At 36.1% G+C, this 16,133-nt stretch overlaps 1 protein-coding gene across 3 annotated transcripts in view; it reads left to right on the top strand.

The window, feature by feature from the left end:
- The window catches only part of ATL2 (atlastin GTPase 2), a 41,465-nt gene extending 27,653 nt beyond the window's left edge, over positions 1-13,812 (top strand). The window contains exons 5-14 of one of the 3 annotated variants that reach the window (XM_084901447.1): positions 1,657-1,707; positions 2,014-2,070; positions 3,064-3,156; positions 5,351-5,489; positions 6,230-6,357; positions 7,591-7,647; positions 8,488-8,559; positions 9,209-9,640; positions 11,410-11,424; positions 11,520-13,812. In XM_084901447.1, coding sequence (XP_084757573.1) covers positions 1,657-1,707; positions 2,014-2,070; positions 3,064-3,156; positions 5,351-5,489; positions 6,230-6,357; positions 7,591-7,647; positions 8,488-8,559; positions 9,209-9,640; positions 11,410-11,424; positions 11,520-11,627 — 1,152 coding nt within the window. In that variant the 3' untranslated portion in view covers positions 11,628-13,812. The remainder of the gene's footprint in view (positions 1-1,656; positions 1,708-2,013; positions 2,071-3,063; positions 3,157-5,350; positions 5,490-6,229; positions 6,358-7,590; positions 7,648-8,487; positions 8,560-9,208; positions 9,641-11,409; positions 11,425-11,519) is intronic. The other 2 variants (XM_084901448.1, XM_084901449.1) reach the window with 2 other exon arrangements.
- The last annotated feature ends 2,321 nt before the right edge of the window (positions 13,813-16,133 follow it).

Below are 16,133 nucleotides of genomic sequence, written 5' to 3'. Positions count from 1 at the left end.
ATTTTTGTGTTTATATTATCACAGTATAGTCCTTCAGTTAGCATTGTGGCTTGCCTTAAAATATAATGTGGAGTGGAGTTCTCTGTCCTAAAACTCGTACCATGATTTTCTCTTGTTTATTCAGTTTTATGGTAGTAGAAGGCCTGGTTTTGGACAATCATTTACGGTCACTCATCCACTCTTTTATCTATGCAATGAGTATTTTACCCATTTTGCTTATCTCACATGTGGTAGTTATGTGCAATCAGATATGAGATCTAAATGAGATAATGCAATAAGAAAGTGCTTTGTAAACTATTAATAACCAAGAAGATTAAAGTTATTTTTTTATTATTGCTTTCCTCCTGATCTTTGGGGCTAGATTTCTCACCTTCTTTATATAAGCTGTCTGGCTGATAGATCAATGACAAATTGATCTCTTTTTATCTGTTCTTTCATCAAATAATTATTGAGCCTCTATTAAGTACAACACAGTATGTTAAGTACTAACCATCTAAATGAACAAATCCTCTCATTGCTATTTGCAACTTGGCTCAGACAGTGAAAGGATCTGGACCTCTTATCTAAAAGTTAAGGCCCATGTGGTAAAAATAGATTGGTCATGCTTTTGGTTTTAAGTTTGTTTGTTTATTTATCTTTTATTTATTTATTTATTTATTTATTTATTTATTTTCTTGGTTTTAAGTTTAAATCTAAGAGTTTAATCACTTCAGTCATTAGTTACTTTTAAGTACTCTGTTTGGAGTTAGTCAGCTGAGAATATTATTTTAATTTTGCTGACCTATATTGGCTGTTTGTATTCTTGACTTCCAAGTGATTCAGCTAGATTATCACTCATTTGCTGTTAGAACAAATTGTTCTATCTTTGGAGCAACCCTGTTTTCTTAGACAACGTTATTTCTTAGCAGAGTGACATCTGTGGACATCCATTTTTCTCCTGTGGTGGCCCAGGTCACCTCATAAAGACCTGAGCCAGAAGGACTGGACCTAGTGAATCTTTTCTCCAATTTTCCTTCCCTGAGAGTACTTAGACCTTTCATTATCAGCTCTGGTCTATGGAAAGCTTCTTGAGAATTTCAGAAAGGGCAAGAGTGCCACCTACTGCTATTTTTTTTTTTTTTTTAGCACAAACTGTTGAAATTTTCATGTTATTTAGTCTGATGAGTTTACTTGTGTAAAAAGAGAGCAATATTAGAATCTAAGGTAGTTGAGACACCCATCGAATAACTATCAGCTATATACTATGATTGTACTGGTATCAGGGAAGAATTTATCTTTGTAGAACTATGCCCCTCACATTCATTGACTTGAGAACAATAATTTTGGAAACAATATTTACTTAAAAAAACCCTGTTTATAACATTTTAAAGTAACCTTGAGAAGGAAAATAGAAACTTACTACTTAATATACCTTTTTAAAAGTGTGCTACTTTTTTAGGCCCCGTGTGCATGGATTCATGGTTTTTATAGTTTACTCCCACTGTTTTCCTCTGAATGTTTTATCCTATTAGGAAAAATGAAAATACCCTTTTCATATGCCACAGGTTAATATAGTGAGTGTACTGAAGTAAAAATAGCCTTTATTTCCACAAGTAAAGCTATACACAGCTGGGTATTCAAAATAAAACACCAGTAAAAACAATTTTGTTTTAACAGGTATATAATTTGTCTCAGAATATTCAAGAAGATGATCTTCAGCACTTGCAAGTACGTAAGACTTCATGTATGTCCAAGTATTGAAAATTTAATTCCTAGTTTATTGTGGCTTTACTCCTAAAAGCCTATAACATTGTAAGAAGATTGAATACTGCATGATTTTAAACTGATGTACGACTTCTTATTCATTAAACTTTTTATTAATTAAATTTTAATATATACCACCCAGTATGTTAAAAAATTAAATGCTTGGCTTTCAGATGATATCTGACATCTAGTGGTCTGATGTAAAACAGTTTACAGATGTCTTCTTTCAATTTCTTTGGAGGCATTATTTTAAATAACTTGATTTAATAGTTATTTACAGAGTATGGCAGGCTTGCAATGGAAGAAATCTACCAGAAACCATTTCAGGTAAAATAAATATTTTATCTTTTTTTTTTTTTAAAGTTACCTATGGACAGCTATCAAGTCATCTCATTTGTAACTGAAAACATGAGGTCATTACAACAAACTTATTTTTAGCATTAGATTCAGCAGAATTGATATTAATTTATGGTAATGTCATCACCAACTTATCAATAGTAGGCTAATCAAATACTAGTAGGAAATAGAACAGATGACTATAGATTCTAAATTAGATATTACGAATTCTAATACTTAATAGATAGTCACTTAAATTTCTTTTAACATGATAAACTACTACAAAATAGCATAGGTTTCTTTGGTGGTGGTGTATTGTAAGTTGAGGTTAATCCTGTTCTTTATTTTGATTTCATAGGTAATTATTTATATTTCTCCCCCCTTCTGCTCTTTTATGCCCATGTTTTTTAAATGATAGGTACAGAATATTGTTAGAAATTAATCTGGGTGGAGTTATTTTAGAAGTATTTGTTTTGCTTGCTTCTGTGGAGCCCTTTATGATAGAGATTAATTAAAAACAATTCTGCCTCAGTCTTGTCTTGCTCAAGTGACTACTTTTATGAAATATTTGGGCTGGTTATAGCTTCATTTTGTGTACATGGATGAAATACACTCTATTGGGCCCGTTTCCTTTTTTTCTGAGTTGGGGTGTTTTTACCACCAAGGGGATATTTGCCAGTGTCTGGAGACATTTTTGGTTGTCAACATTTTGGGTGGGGAGTTAACTTAAAACCTGCATTATTGCTTGTGGTAGCTCTTTAAACATAGGGAAGTTCTCAAATGGAGGTAACTGCTTGGTGGTATGTGATCTGGGAGTGTTAGTTTAGGTAGGCCCTTGATATAACTATGAGCAGCATTAACCATTTAATACTACAAATTTTTATAAGGATTATTTAGGGCCTTATTTGGCTTCAGTTGTTAAAGTAGTGGCTTTTTTGCAAGATTTTATAAAATAAATGATTTCTTTTTCCCCACTGTGTATAGACATTAATGTTTTTGATTCGAGATTGGAGTTACCCTTATGAACACTCATATGGTTTGGAAGGTGGGAAACAATTCCTTGAAAAGAGATTGCAGGTAAGCCCCACTTCTTAGGAGAGTGTAAATGCCAAGCCAGGTGAAGGAGTGGGCTTCTTTGCTGCTTAGACTACCAGTCTCTAGGTATCCTTGGGATAAAGAATAAATTGAGTATCCCCAATTAGCTCAGAGGACTCCATACATAATCGGTGAAAAGAGGACAATGACTTATCTACTTAGATTGCACCCATGTTCCTCTCTGGCCCAGCCTATCTTCTGAACGTTTAGGACAGATTGGATAATGTAATGTGCATGCATCGAGCACAGACGATGCGGATGTGAGGCCATCTCTCCAAGGAATACTTATCTCATAGAACGACAGCATATGGAGCTAGAAAGGGATCTTAAATATCTAGTTCAGTCTTCTTTTTAAAAGATATATATATATTGTAAAACTAGAACCCAGAAAAGTGACTTGCTTTTGATCACTTCAACTAATTATTGATAACTGGACTACAACCTGAATATCCAGTCTCCTGGCCCATGGAGGGTGCTACACCAAGGCATTCCTGGGAAATAACCTCGCCAACATGATCCTTTATTCCCAAAGATACCCTCCGTGGCATTATTTGGGAAACCCTTTTGTCAGATACTACCCATCCACTCACCTACACAAAAGAGGGTTCTGTCTTGATTAATACAATTTTCTTTGCTTATGTGATGACACATTTAGTTTCTCAACTGCATTCATAAACTTTGGGTACGATATAGTTGTCTTATTTCTAAAATGAGATTAAAACCAGCTCTTCAATCTTAGATTATTTGAAAGGCATTTTTATCTTTAGACCCTACTGTTGGAGATCATTTTAGTCATCTAGAATTTTCTCTGGTTTGTTCAGAAGAAATTAACACACAGCACATTAGGCATATTGCCTAAACTCAGAATTATGCACTTAAAAGCCAAGAAGGATTTTTAGTGTGTTACTGAAGTGACATAGAAAAGTGCTTAAAACCATCAGTCTGCAGCTTGATGAATTTGTACAAATTAAACATAGCCACCATGTTCCTGGCATCCTGAATCACCCACCTCCATCCACTGAACCACCCTTCCTCTGGCCCCAAACCCTCTACCAGTTTACTGACCTCTAATTGGCTTTGTTTTTATACTTTTTTATGAAGGGAATCATATACAGTATGTATTTGTTTGTGAATAACTTCTTTTGTCTATTATTATGTTTCTGAGATTAATCCATACTGTTTCAAGTCCCTTAGTTAATTCTTTTATTTATTTATTTTTTAAAATATATTTTATTGATTTTTCACAGAGAGGGAGAGGAATAGAGAGTTAGAAACATCAATGGGAGAGAATCATCGATCAGCTGCTTCCTGCACACCCCCTACTGGGGATGTGCCCGCAACCAAGGTACATGCCCTGACCGGAATTGAACCTGGGACCTTTCGGCCCACAGGCCGAGGCTCTGTCCACTGAGCCAAACCGGTTTCGGCGCTTAGTTAATTCTTGTTGCTATGCAGTATTCCATTGTATGAATAAACAATGATTTTTCAGTTCTACTTTTGATAGTGATTTAGGTAATTTCCAGGTTTTGTTGATTATGACTGGGGTATTTGGGTATGTTTTTTAGAATAATTTTTGAGACATTATATTGGGATAAATAGTTATTAAAAATCTAAAGTTAAGGTATTCTTCCCGAAAAGACAGAGCAATCTCTCTTCCCCAAACATTGATAACTAGCATTAATCGTAAATATCATTGGGACTGAGAGCTGAAATCCTAACACATTTCTAATGTTCTTTGGATTGCACTGGGTGATTCACTTTAGCTATTATTTGACCCTTTTATTTGTAGGCAGATTAATACTTTTTTTTCTCTTTGCCATTGTTAAGTACTTTAAAGGAAGATTCTTAATTTCTTACATGGTTTATATATCTCAACCATGACTTATTATTCTGGTGTTAGATATTATGGTTAATTGTTAATTCCCCCCCCCCCCCCCCCCCCCCCCCCCGTGTCCTTGGCAGCTAGCAGGGGGGAAAAACATCTTTTCTGGTTTAAGACAAAGTGGGGTCTTACCAAAGTGGTCAGAAATGGATCTTTAGTAAAATTTTATGTTGTCAAACACCTATCTGGAATAGCATCTGAGTTAAGTGTGCATGCATGTGAGAATGTGTGTGTTTTCTTTAAAAAGTTTTTTGCTCCTGTTTGCACCTTCATTCTGTCTCCTTCTGCCCTCAGGTAAAGCAAAATCAGCATGAAGAGCTACAGAATGTAAGGAAGCACATTCACAATTGTTTCTCAAATCTTGGTTGCTTCCTTTTACCACATCCTGGTCTTAAAGTTGCAACTAATCCTAGTTTTGATGGGAGATTGAAAGGTGGGAATTCCCATTCTTGCTAAAATCAGAACTTATTTTTTAGGGGCTGAAAGTTTAAAAAAAAATACATGATCCTTAAATTTTGTGTTTTATACTGGAGGACATTTGATGCATTGTTAATGATGTGATTATAATGCTCTGTGTGGTTTTTCTAGCTTTCCATTGGTGTTTTGCAAACAGCTATCATACTGATTAACGTTTTATGTGCTCTGTTGCTCAGCACTGATGTCCTAAAAGTTCTGAGAACATTTCAGTATTTCATCTGGTTGCTTTCTGCTAAAATGTACTGTATTGATACAACCAGATTTTAGTTTCTCCTTTTCAGGGGGGAAAGTATAACTTTATTATGTTTGTTTTTGGATTATTTTGAGAATGATGGTAAAAGGCTTGAAGATTGAAGAAGCTTTTACAGTATGACTGGGAAAAATCTTAAAATTTAATACAAATTTTTGAATTATTTGCCTTCTGAAAGGGATAGTTTAGTTAATACTTAATGTGGGATTTGTTTGTGTAGTCCACGCTATTATTTGACTGAAAGAATTCTTGGGGTGTGAGGGGCAATGCCAGGGGTGCTGTATTTTTTCTAGGAGATGGCATGTTTGGATGAATTTTAAATGAATCTACTTAAGTAATAGATACTGTGAACTCTTATTTCACGAAATAGAATTTTATGAGTTCTTAACAATGAGTAGTTCTTAGCTTTTTTGAACTAATATGCTGACTAATTTCATGTCCAATAGATATTGATGAAGACTTTAAACGAGAGCTTCGAAATCTGGTTCCATTGCTGCTTGCCCCTGAAAATTTGGTAGAAAAAGAGATCAGTGGATCTAAAGTCACTTGTAGAGATCTTGTAGAATATTTTAAGGTAGGAAAACTCTCACATTAAATGACTTTGTTTCCTATTTTAAAGCAAAAATATAATATTTATAATTTGTCTGCCTTGAACTTGATATATCAACGTTTAAGGATATTTAACATTCTAGTAGATACCTTGTGTCTTCTGGACAGTGATTTTGTTTACGAACTATCCTCCTTGTTCTCCAGCTCTGATATGGAGAGAAGAACCATTCACTGTATTGTAATACCACTCTCTCATTTGTAAATGACAATAGAGGTTGGGAGCATAATTCTCCATCTTGAGTGCTTACATAGGCCTTCTCTCAGAGTTCTGAGGGCTTGGTAAGAGCAGCTGAAAGTATCAGAACTGGTTTCTGAGTGCAAGTTATTTGTAGCTAAAATTATTTGTAGGTTTTCCCCCCTTTGTTCTTTTCAAATTTTATAGCTTGATAGACAAAACAAGACCTTGTAGAGGGTTGTATTTATTCATAATAGTTATGGATAAGTGGAAAGGAAAACACAGTTAACTAAGAGTGTATTTTTGGTCATTTTATACATACTGTCTTTGTTTAGTTATGACTTAATTTAGTCAATAGAAAGTTGAAAGATTCCTATATCGGTTTACTAAAAATTCTCATCTTGTCTTTTTACTCTTATACCACAGTTACATAATTTTTTTCTTAAACTGAGAGATAATTTAAACTGGTCAAAGTAAAGTACTGAATTATAATGTTTTCTAACATATTTAGTTGAAGCATTGGTACTATGGAAGAATTATGGGTTTCTTTTCATAAAGTGGATGGCATTTTATATATAACTTTGAAATATGAGAAATAACTTTTATGCACGTTGGAATTATATTTAGAAACATTTCTCTAGGATGTTATTTAGCAACATAGACATTTAATAATATTGAGCCCTAGACAGTGGAGCATTGGTCTGGACTGCAGGGTCCTAGGTTCGATTCTGGCCAAGGGCACATCCCCAAGAGGGGTTGTGCAGGAGGCAGCCGATCAGTAATTGTCTACCATCATTGATGTTTCTAATCCTCTCCCTTCCTCTCTGAAGTCGATTAAAAAATATATTTAATAATGTTGAGTATAGGGTTAATTTTGTTGGAATGAGACTGGATGATTTTTAAAGTCTAGGTTTTCCCTTTTAATAGTGTGGATTGTTTTTATATTTAATGATTTGTCTTTCTTTTGGATTGTAGAGCTAAATTGCATAACCTATCAATATAACAAGTCTTCTATATTTTTAGGCTTACATCAAAATTTATCAAGGAGAGGAACTTCCACATCCAAAGTCTATGCTTCAGGTAAGTGTGTGTTATACATGTATTTATTTGTGGAAGAGAAAAAAGTCTTACTTTAGAGATAAATGCTGGAAATGGGGTGGTACTTCTTTGCATGCATATGCATATCAGATATTTAAAGCAGTACTTGTCATGGGTCCTGAAGTTTTTGTAACTACAGATTGCAGACCTTGCACACAGGCCACTAGAAATAAGAATCCTCAGAACCTTCCCTTTAGCTGCTCAGAAAGTATAGGAAACTTCCTGTTGCAGAAGCTAGCTTAAAATGGGCCTCCGGACCATGCTTCTTGCCTCTGCATCTTTGACAGTGAATGTTGTTTGAAATCGGCTTATTTTCTTTTTGTGTTAATGATTGAGAGCTACTTCTAATGCTACCTCAGGAAATTTCTCCATTTTATGGTGGACTAAGTAGTATTTTCTTATAAAACTCACCCAATGAGCAATTTTGTGCATTTAAAAATATCCCTTGTGTAATATTGATTATTAGAGAGAGAATCATATTGGGTAATACTTGGTTCTTTACATCTGAAGACTTGATGCATTTTAGGTTTGTGTTTTTTTATTGCCTATGATTTTCTGAGCATATGTAGTATTTTTTTATAAACCCATTTTAATAAACGTAAGAAAAATAAAATTAGGCAGATAGTTTCTATTAGAAGCTAGGTAGAGTTTTATTATATCCTTTAAACTGGTGTTCCATTGAAAAGGAAAACTGGAAGTTGGTAATATTTTCTTTGGTTCATTTTCAGACTTCTTTATTGTATATAACTTAGTGAATTGATCAGAATTTATAGAGTCATCTTTTTCTTTTGCATAAAATTGGCACATATTTTATTGTTTTAGGCAACAGCTGAAGCTAATAATCTTGCTGCAGTAGCAGGAGCAAGAGAGATTTATTGCAGAAATATGGAACAGGTTTGTAACTAAATTTTAAATTTGATGCTAGAGTGAGATTTTTATTATGTAAAATAATTGAAGTAAATTCTACTTCTTATGCATTGTTATGTTACATCATTTCCCAATTCTCTGTTATCTAATTCTGCTGGAAATTAACTAACAAAATAATTCACAGAGAGTGCAGGAGATGGGTAGTAAGTTATTACATAAACCGTACTGGAATATTTCCCGACACATGATTCATAGTGCTGTTAGTTAATAGCTTCTGATGTAATTAACACTAGCTTAAGGCCACTAGCAATTTCTATGCTAAGCTTGCACATTAATGTACTTTTTTAATTTATTATCTTTTACCCACTCCTTTGCCAGTAATCTTTTGTATTCTTATGGTGTATTAGTGGGTCAGGTGAAGTCAGGTTCAAATTTTGGTGTAATTATTTTTGTCTTTACTTGTATTAGTTATATTTGGAAAATTTCTTTAGCCTGAGTCAGTTAAACATATAGGCTGTAAATAAATAGGTTATGGTTATGTGTGAGCTGTTATGAAGTTTAAAATTGAACCATGCAGGTGGTTTGACTTTTTGAGACTGAACGCTAAGAGTAGGGAACTTGCAAGTGTGAATCATTTCTAGCATGTAACCTTCGTACTGTAATCGTGTCTGTACAGGTATGTGGTGGAGACAAGCCTTACATTGCACCTTCAGATCTGGAACGAAAACACCTGGATCTCAAAGAAGTGGCGATTAAACAGTTTTGTTCAATTAAAAAAATGGGTGGAGATGAATTCTGCCGTCGCTATCAGGACCAGCTTGAAGCTGAAATTGAAGAAACCTATGCAAATTTCATAAAGCACAACGATGGCAAAAATATCTTCTATGCTGCTCGTACCCCTGCCACACTGTTTGCAGTCATGTTTGCTATGTATATAATCTCAGGACTGACTGGCTTCATCGGTCTAAACTCTATAGCCGTCTTGTGTAACCTGGGCATGGGTTTGGCCCTGACATCTCTTTGTACTTGGGCATATGTTAAATACTCTGGGGAGTTCAGAGAAATTGGAACAGTGATTGACCAGCTTGCTGAAACACTGTGGGAACAGGTTGGTATCTGTGTTTTGGTTTTCAGTGACTCCCACCCCTTCTCCCCACACAATATTTGCACACCTTTTCTTTTATATGCGAAATGTCAAGAGGATTTTTTTGTTTTGTTTGGATGTATAATCTGAATATAAAGTGTGAACGGGAGAGTGTTTTTTTTTTTCTTTAAAGTCGTAATTTCAGAGTGCCTTGGTTGGCTTAAATCTGTAATGTCCTATGGACAGATTCTTAATCATAGGCCTGACTCTGTCAAACAATGGGCAGGGCAAGTCTTTAAGGATTTCTTTGAGAAGAGGAAATATAATCGGTGAAAGTTATGAAGGTAAGGAGAAGAAGTTTGGAAGTTCAGTACCTTTAGGAAAGCCAAAGAAGCTTCTTACTAATATTGGCAAGAAGCAGTGCATGCTTATATTCCAGGGAGAACATTAGGTGGCGTCCAGGTCTTTGTTGCCGTTCATGAAGATAGTGATGATTTGCGGATATACTACAAGGAACAATCCAATAGTGGTTTCTTGCACCAAAAAAACCCTTTGACCTCTGTACCAAGGAAATACTGATGAACAAAGCAAAGTGCTACAGAGAACCAACCATTAATCATAATGCTTACTTCACCCAGAAATAAAAGTCGGGCCTGACATGTATCTACTAAGGAAAGCCATGTTGTATATTGGCCAACTGTGTGCTAGAGTTTCCCATGTGCAGAAAATTCTATTTAAGGATGTTGTCAGTGAAGTGGTCATCATGAAATACTTGAGCATCGTGTCGAGGACCAGAATGAAAACTACAGTTATTATTGATGAACAGTAAAATAGGCATTTTCAGATACCATTTTTGAGCCGATGAAGTAATGGGCTTAATTGAAGGTGTAGAATATGCAGGTCATGTTGGTTTTGGCTTTAAATGCAAAGACTGAAGAAGTAAACCTTTTTTTTTTTTTTTTTTAAAGAAAGTTGATTGGGTGGTGACTTTTCTTGTAATGTTATTTTATAAAGTGACCCACTATATTAATTTAGATTTTAAATCTATTCTTTAGAGAAATGCTCATTTTTTATTCAGGTCCGATTTGGAAGCTTATGTTTGGATATTTATTAAGTTTAAATTTTTGTTTTAAAAGTCTGGTTCTTCACATTCCTTTGGATTAAAAGCTATTACAACTTCACTTTTTAAAAAAGTATTATCCACTTTAAAATTTTGGACTATTACTAATGTCTGCAACAAAAATTACAATAATTGTACAATGTCTTCTTTTAAAAACCAGTCATCTCCTATACATCATTGATTCTTAAGATTTTAGAGTTGCCATTATTACAAAACAATTAAATCAGTGGTTCTCAACCTTCCTAATCCCGCGACCCTTTCATACAGCTCCTCATGTGGTGGTGACCCCCAGCCATAAAATTATTTTTTGTTGCTACTTCATAACTGTAATTTTGCTACTGATATGAATCGTAATATAAATATCTGTGTAGAGCCAAGACCATCGGAAAACACAGATATTTACATTACAATTCATAACAGTAGCAAAATTACAGTTCTGGAGTAGCAACGAAAATAATGTTATGGCTGGGCGTCACCACCACATGAGGAGCTGTATCAAAGGGTCGCGGCATTAGGAAGGTTGAGAACCACTGAATTAAATGGAAGAATCTCAAGTGGGTGACATTATTTTCAGTGTCGTTGAGGTAAGGGGATCACTAGTCAGAGAGGGTCTGTGCTGTGTCAACAAAACTTATCTAAATTTTTTCTGCATTTCTCTTTTCTGTTGCTTCAGAGGAGTCCCAGGAAGGTGAGAAACCTACAAAGTCTCAAATTCCTGTAGTCTTAAACTCTAACTTGCAGGCACTCTCAGTGATTCTCCTAACAAATCACTCCATGTTTTAGGTGTTTTCCAAACTGTTTGAAGTTACTAGACGCCGAATGGTTCATCGTGCTCTCTCATCAGCACAGCGACAGAGACTGCCATCCAACAATAACAAGAAGAAAGATTAGACAGTATTTTAAACTTTTTTCTCTATCTGAAGTGTTCACACTTATACATGTAGGACAATAAGCAGGACCGTCTGGGCCGGTCTGCATAAATGCTGTGTACATACCAGATTTGATGCTGCAAATAGGGTATGGAATTGCACATCTATCTCATAGGAATTGTAAATGGTTTGAATAAGAGGAAAGTGGTTTTGTTGCATTAAAAAATGTCTAACTGCATTATTTATAGCATCATAACTTTTTTTTTTTTTTTTTTGAGAAGCATCTTTTTATTTTCCACATTCCTGGTTATTTTCTTCATTGCTTTGAATTGAATTTTTATATCTATTTTTATGTGTAACTCTTTTTTTACCTCATATTTTATTTGTTTTGCACATTTCTCATACCACAGGTATTGAAGCCCCTGGGTGATAATTTGATGGAGGAAAACATAAGGCAGTCTGTAACAAACTCTATCAAAGCAGGCCTGACTGACCAGGTGTCGCATCATGCCCGGTTAAAGAATGACTGACAGTTCATCTCCTCATGGACTCCACTCTCCCTCTCGTTCATGCTTGCTGTACAATGAGAACTCAAACACAAATAAACCAAAGTTTACAATCAACTGTAGAAGTAGTTTAGTACAACTGGCTTCACAGACGGCTGCCACAGAGTGTGAAATGGTTGGCTGGTTTTAAGCATTCTGTTCATGGCTCCTAAGGCGTGGAAATTGACTGAGGAGCGTCAGTTTATCACGCACATTTGTGCCATGTTTTTAAATCTTTCTTTTCCTTTTTACCTAAGCTAATGTTAGTGAAATTTGTTTTATGTAAAAGGATATTTCAGGGAAATATTTTAAGAAAATCTATTTAGAGTCTTTCTAACACAGCGTCCCTCCCATTGAATCTTAATTTTTAGAGAAGCTATGAATCACTGTATAAAGAATCAGATTGGAATGACAATGAAGCCTTCATTGAGCCACTACATTAAAAGTATATATTGCTTTACTGCCTTCAACGCCAGTATTACATAAATGCATGTAACAGAAACCACAGACATTACACGACAACTCTTGTAGCTAAGAAAGTGATTCTGAGGTGTACATTTGTCTTGCCTTTTGCAATTTATAAACCTGACCTAGAAGGAGATGCATATCTGGGAATCTGAACTGTCATCATGCAGTTTAGCCTTCATGTACATAAAATATGCCATTAATTTCATTGGAGAAATTCCATCCAAAAATGTTGCCTACAGCTATGAGTTAAGAGTGTCTGTACAGTGTGTAGCTTTTATTTTCTAAACTCACAGATAGGGCATGTATATGAATTATAAATATATAAATAACAATTTTGTATTAAAAGTTTTGTAGTTTATGGCAAAATCTGGTTCTGTGGTAGGCTAATAAGTACAGTCCCTGTGAAGGAACGTTTGTGGCTCACGTCAGTGTGTGAATGCATAAACTATTTGAAGTTTTTGATATATTTGTGATATTTATCTTCCTTGAGCACTGCAATCTCACCCCCCAAGGGAATCCAATGGGAATGTTTATTGTGACTTTGTTCTCTGTTGCATTTTAAAGTTATTTCCTGTAATTTATTTTCAGTACATAATTAAAAATTTGTTGTATATATAAAATGAAACTTGTGATTCTTTTTTTAAGGAATTCTTCAAGTATGTATTCCATTACATAAATCACATTTGTTTATATTGAAAAGAGCATGAGCAGGAAACACCCAAGTGAGAGCTCTAAGGTATTGTACCTTTAAGCTAAGCTTGTAAAAAGTTATTTTCCTGTGTCTGTCTTGGATAGGGAGAACTTGTTGTGATTAGCCTGGGTGTAGCTCAGAATTTATTATATATTTTTTTTTGGTGATATATGTAAGGTTAACATTTTTGCAATATTTTTGTAGCCTTTAAGGACACCTATTAAAGCACCTACTTTGGTTTCTAAGTGAAAATTCATATATTGAATTGCATGCCTGAAAACTCTTACGTTTATCTTGGTTGATATTATCTCCTCCTCCTGTCAACTCCTGTTTTTCTATGGATTGTATTTGTTTCCATCTGTATTAAATTGGTTCCAACTCATCTGTTCTTACACATAAAGAATCCACCTGAAAAGTGTCTCTCTTGGTTTCTTTGACCATCCTGTTTTATGAATGCTGTGGACTGTTTTTATGAATGAAAGAATAAAAAGTTTATTGTATAATAGCATCAATTCTTCTGAAATTAAAGACATATAGCTTACATTTTCTTAAACTAAAGAGCTGTGCAATCTAGACCATTGGGTTTTTTAGTATTGTTGGAAAGAGTGTGTGTTCTCCGAAGAAGGTTACTTCTATAAAGGATCCTAAGAACACACTTTGGTTTCAGCTGGAAGATCCTGAACATTGTTAGGCAAGAAGCAATAAAAGGGGTTAAAGATAAACTGTTGACTGAAATAACTTAGGTGTAGTACATTTTCTGTGGTATGATTTAAAAAAAAAAAATAATCTATATTACAAGGTGGGTTTTTACAAAGAAGTAGTTTAGGCCCTAGCTGATCTGGCTCAGTGGGTAGAGCAGGGTCCCAGGCACATTCCTTGGTGGTGGGCTTGGTCCTTAGCCCTGGTTCAAGGTGGGTGCGGGAGGCAACCAAACGATGCATCTCACATTGATGTTTCTCTCTCTACCTCTCCCTCTATCCTCTTTAAAAATCAATGGGAAAATATTCTTGGGTGAGGATTAAAAATAAAATAATTGGGACAAATAATTTATCTTCCTAGTTAAGGCAAATAACGGCCTAGCCAGCATGGCTCAGTGGCTTACATGTTGACCTGTGAACTAGGAGGTCACAGTTCAATTCCCGGTAAGTCAGTGATTCTCATCATTGATGTTTCTGTCTCCTCTCCCTCTCTGAAATCAATAAAAAAATATATTAAAAAAAAAAAAAGACAATTTACTTTTGTGGAAGAGGCAGTTCATTTGTGACCCTGTTACAAGCATGCCTTACACATTTCTCATGAAGATAGCTGGTTGCTTCAGTGAACATTGTAGAATCAAAAACCAGCATTCCATTTCAAGGATTACATTTTCAGAGAACCCTGTGCTGGGCTTGCTTATTTTACTTCCAGAATTGGACCGGCACGGGACTTCACCCGTGTAGTGTGAGTGCTGTTGGTGTTAATTACATTATTTGATTATTATGGGATTCAAAATAAGCTTTGGTCTTGGTTAACAGCCTATTAAAAATATACCGGCAAACACTGTGATGTTGCTGTTAGTGGTCCACTCAGTAAGTATTCAAAATGGCCTTTCAGAAAGCCCCTTGAAGCAGTGTAGTCTTTTTACTGGGGAATTGGCTTTCTGACCAGCTGCTTACCTGCTAGCACGGGTAGCTGGTGTCAGTTGGAGACACTTTTAGGTTTCAGCCGTTTCATTCATGGCCCAGATCCCCACACTAACCAGAGCTGGCCTGTGCGCCTGCGTGTTTTTCCGTGTGTCTTAGATGTGTGGTGGTGGTGAAATCCCGTGTGGAGAGCTGGCCGCCGTGCTCCTGGCCGCCACCTTCCCACGAGGCCAGGCTTGCTGCTCAGGCGACTGTCTCGCTTAGAGTGCACCTGGAGCCTGTCATGGGAGGCCTGGCAGTGGCCCCCGAGCGAACCAGGATAAAGGAGGGCTTTCCCAAGCAGGCCCGAGTGGCCACTGCCTCTAGGGGAGTCAGGTACCAGATCTAGGAGCGTCTGCGTTAGATGTGCTGTTTGCTGGAGTTGAGACAGGAATTGATCTGTCCTTGACACATTTCAGTGTAACACAACTACTGTGCTCTTGTAGTTTCATGACTTAGGGCTCATCAGAGCTCAGGCTAGCCGTTGGCCAGATCAAAATTCCCCAAAAGGACGTATAAAAAGGGTTAGGGGTGGGGATCGCAGCCTCTGCCTGGCTCAGTAAAGCACCTCCGCATACATGAGCGCCTTTATACTCCCCACGGTACTGCGAGAGGGCCGGGAAAGCACTTGATCATAAAAAGGTGTCTCAAGACCCCACACCTCCGGGGGGGTGGGGGTGAGGATCGATACGAAGTTTCAGATACAGGTCAGTGATGTCCCTGACTGAAGATGAAAGCCGTCGTGGCTGTGTTAGGAAAAGCACTAAAAGACAAGATTCTGTTAACACGGAAGGTGAAAATCGCCCCTAGTAATACATTTAAAAACAGATATTAAGTAAAGAGTGAATTTTCTCCTGTCCACCTTGCAGGTAACGATTTGATGTGTGCTGTCAAGATGGTTCCTGTGCTTACTGCCGTGTCTGTGTAAACGGTCAGGATCTTACCTTAGGCCAGTGGTGGGCAAACTCATTAATCAACAGAGTGGCAAACCGCTGCTCTAGGCTGTTTTTGGTGTCATTGTGTGCGCACCTACGGATCGTTTCTCTTGGTTAGGAAGTGTAGTGCAGGCACAGATTAAATCAGGACTTAATGGAAATGTCCTTATTATGATAAAGACGTGATTATGAAGATTTTTCAAATATGAGAGATCCGCATAATGATCT

The sequence above is a fragment of the Pipistrellus hanaki genome (genome assembly GCF_964339955.1).
Source record: "Pipistrellus hanaki genome assembly, chromosome: 12".
NCBI classification, from domain to species: Eukaryota; Metazoa; Chordata; class Mammalia; order Chiroptera; family Vespertilionidae; genus Pipistrellus; species Pipistrellus hanaki.
This window is presented reverse-complemented; position numbering and strand designations above follow the sequence as displayed.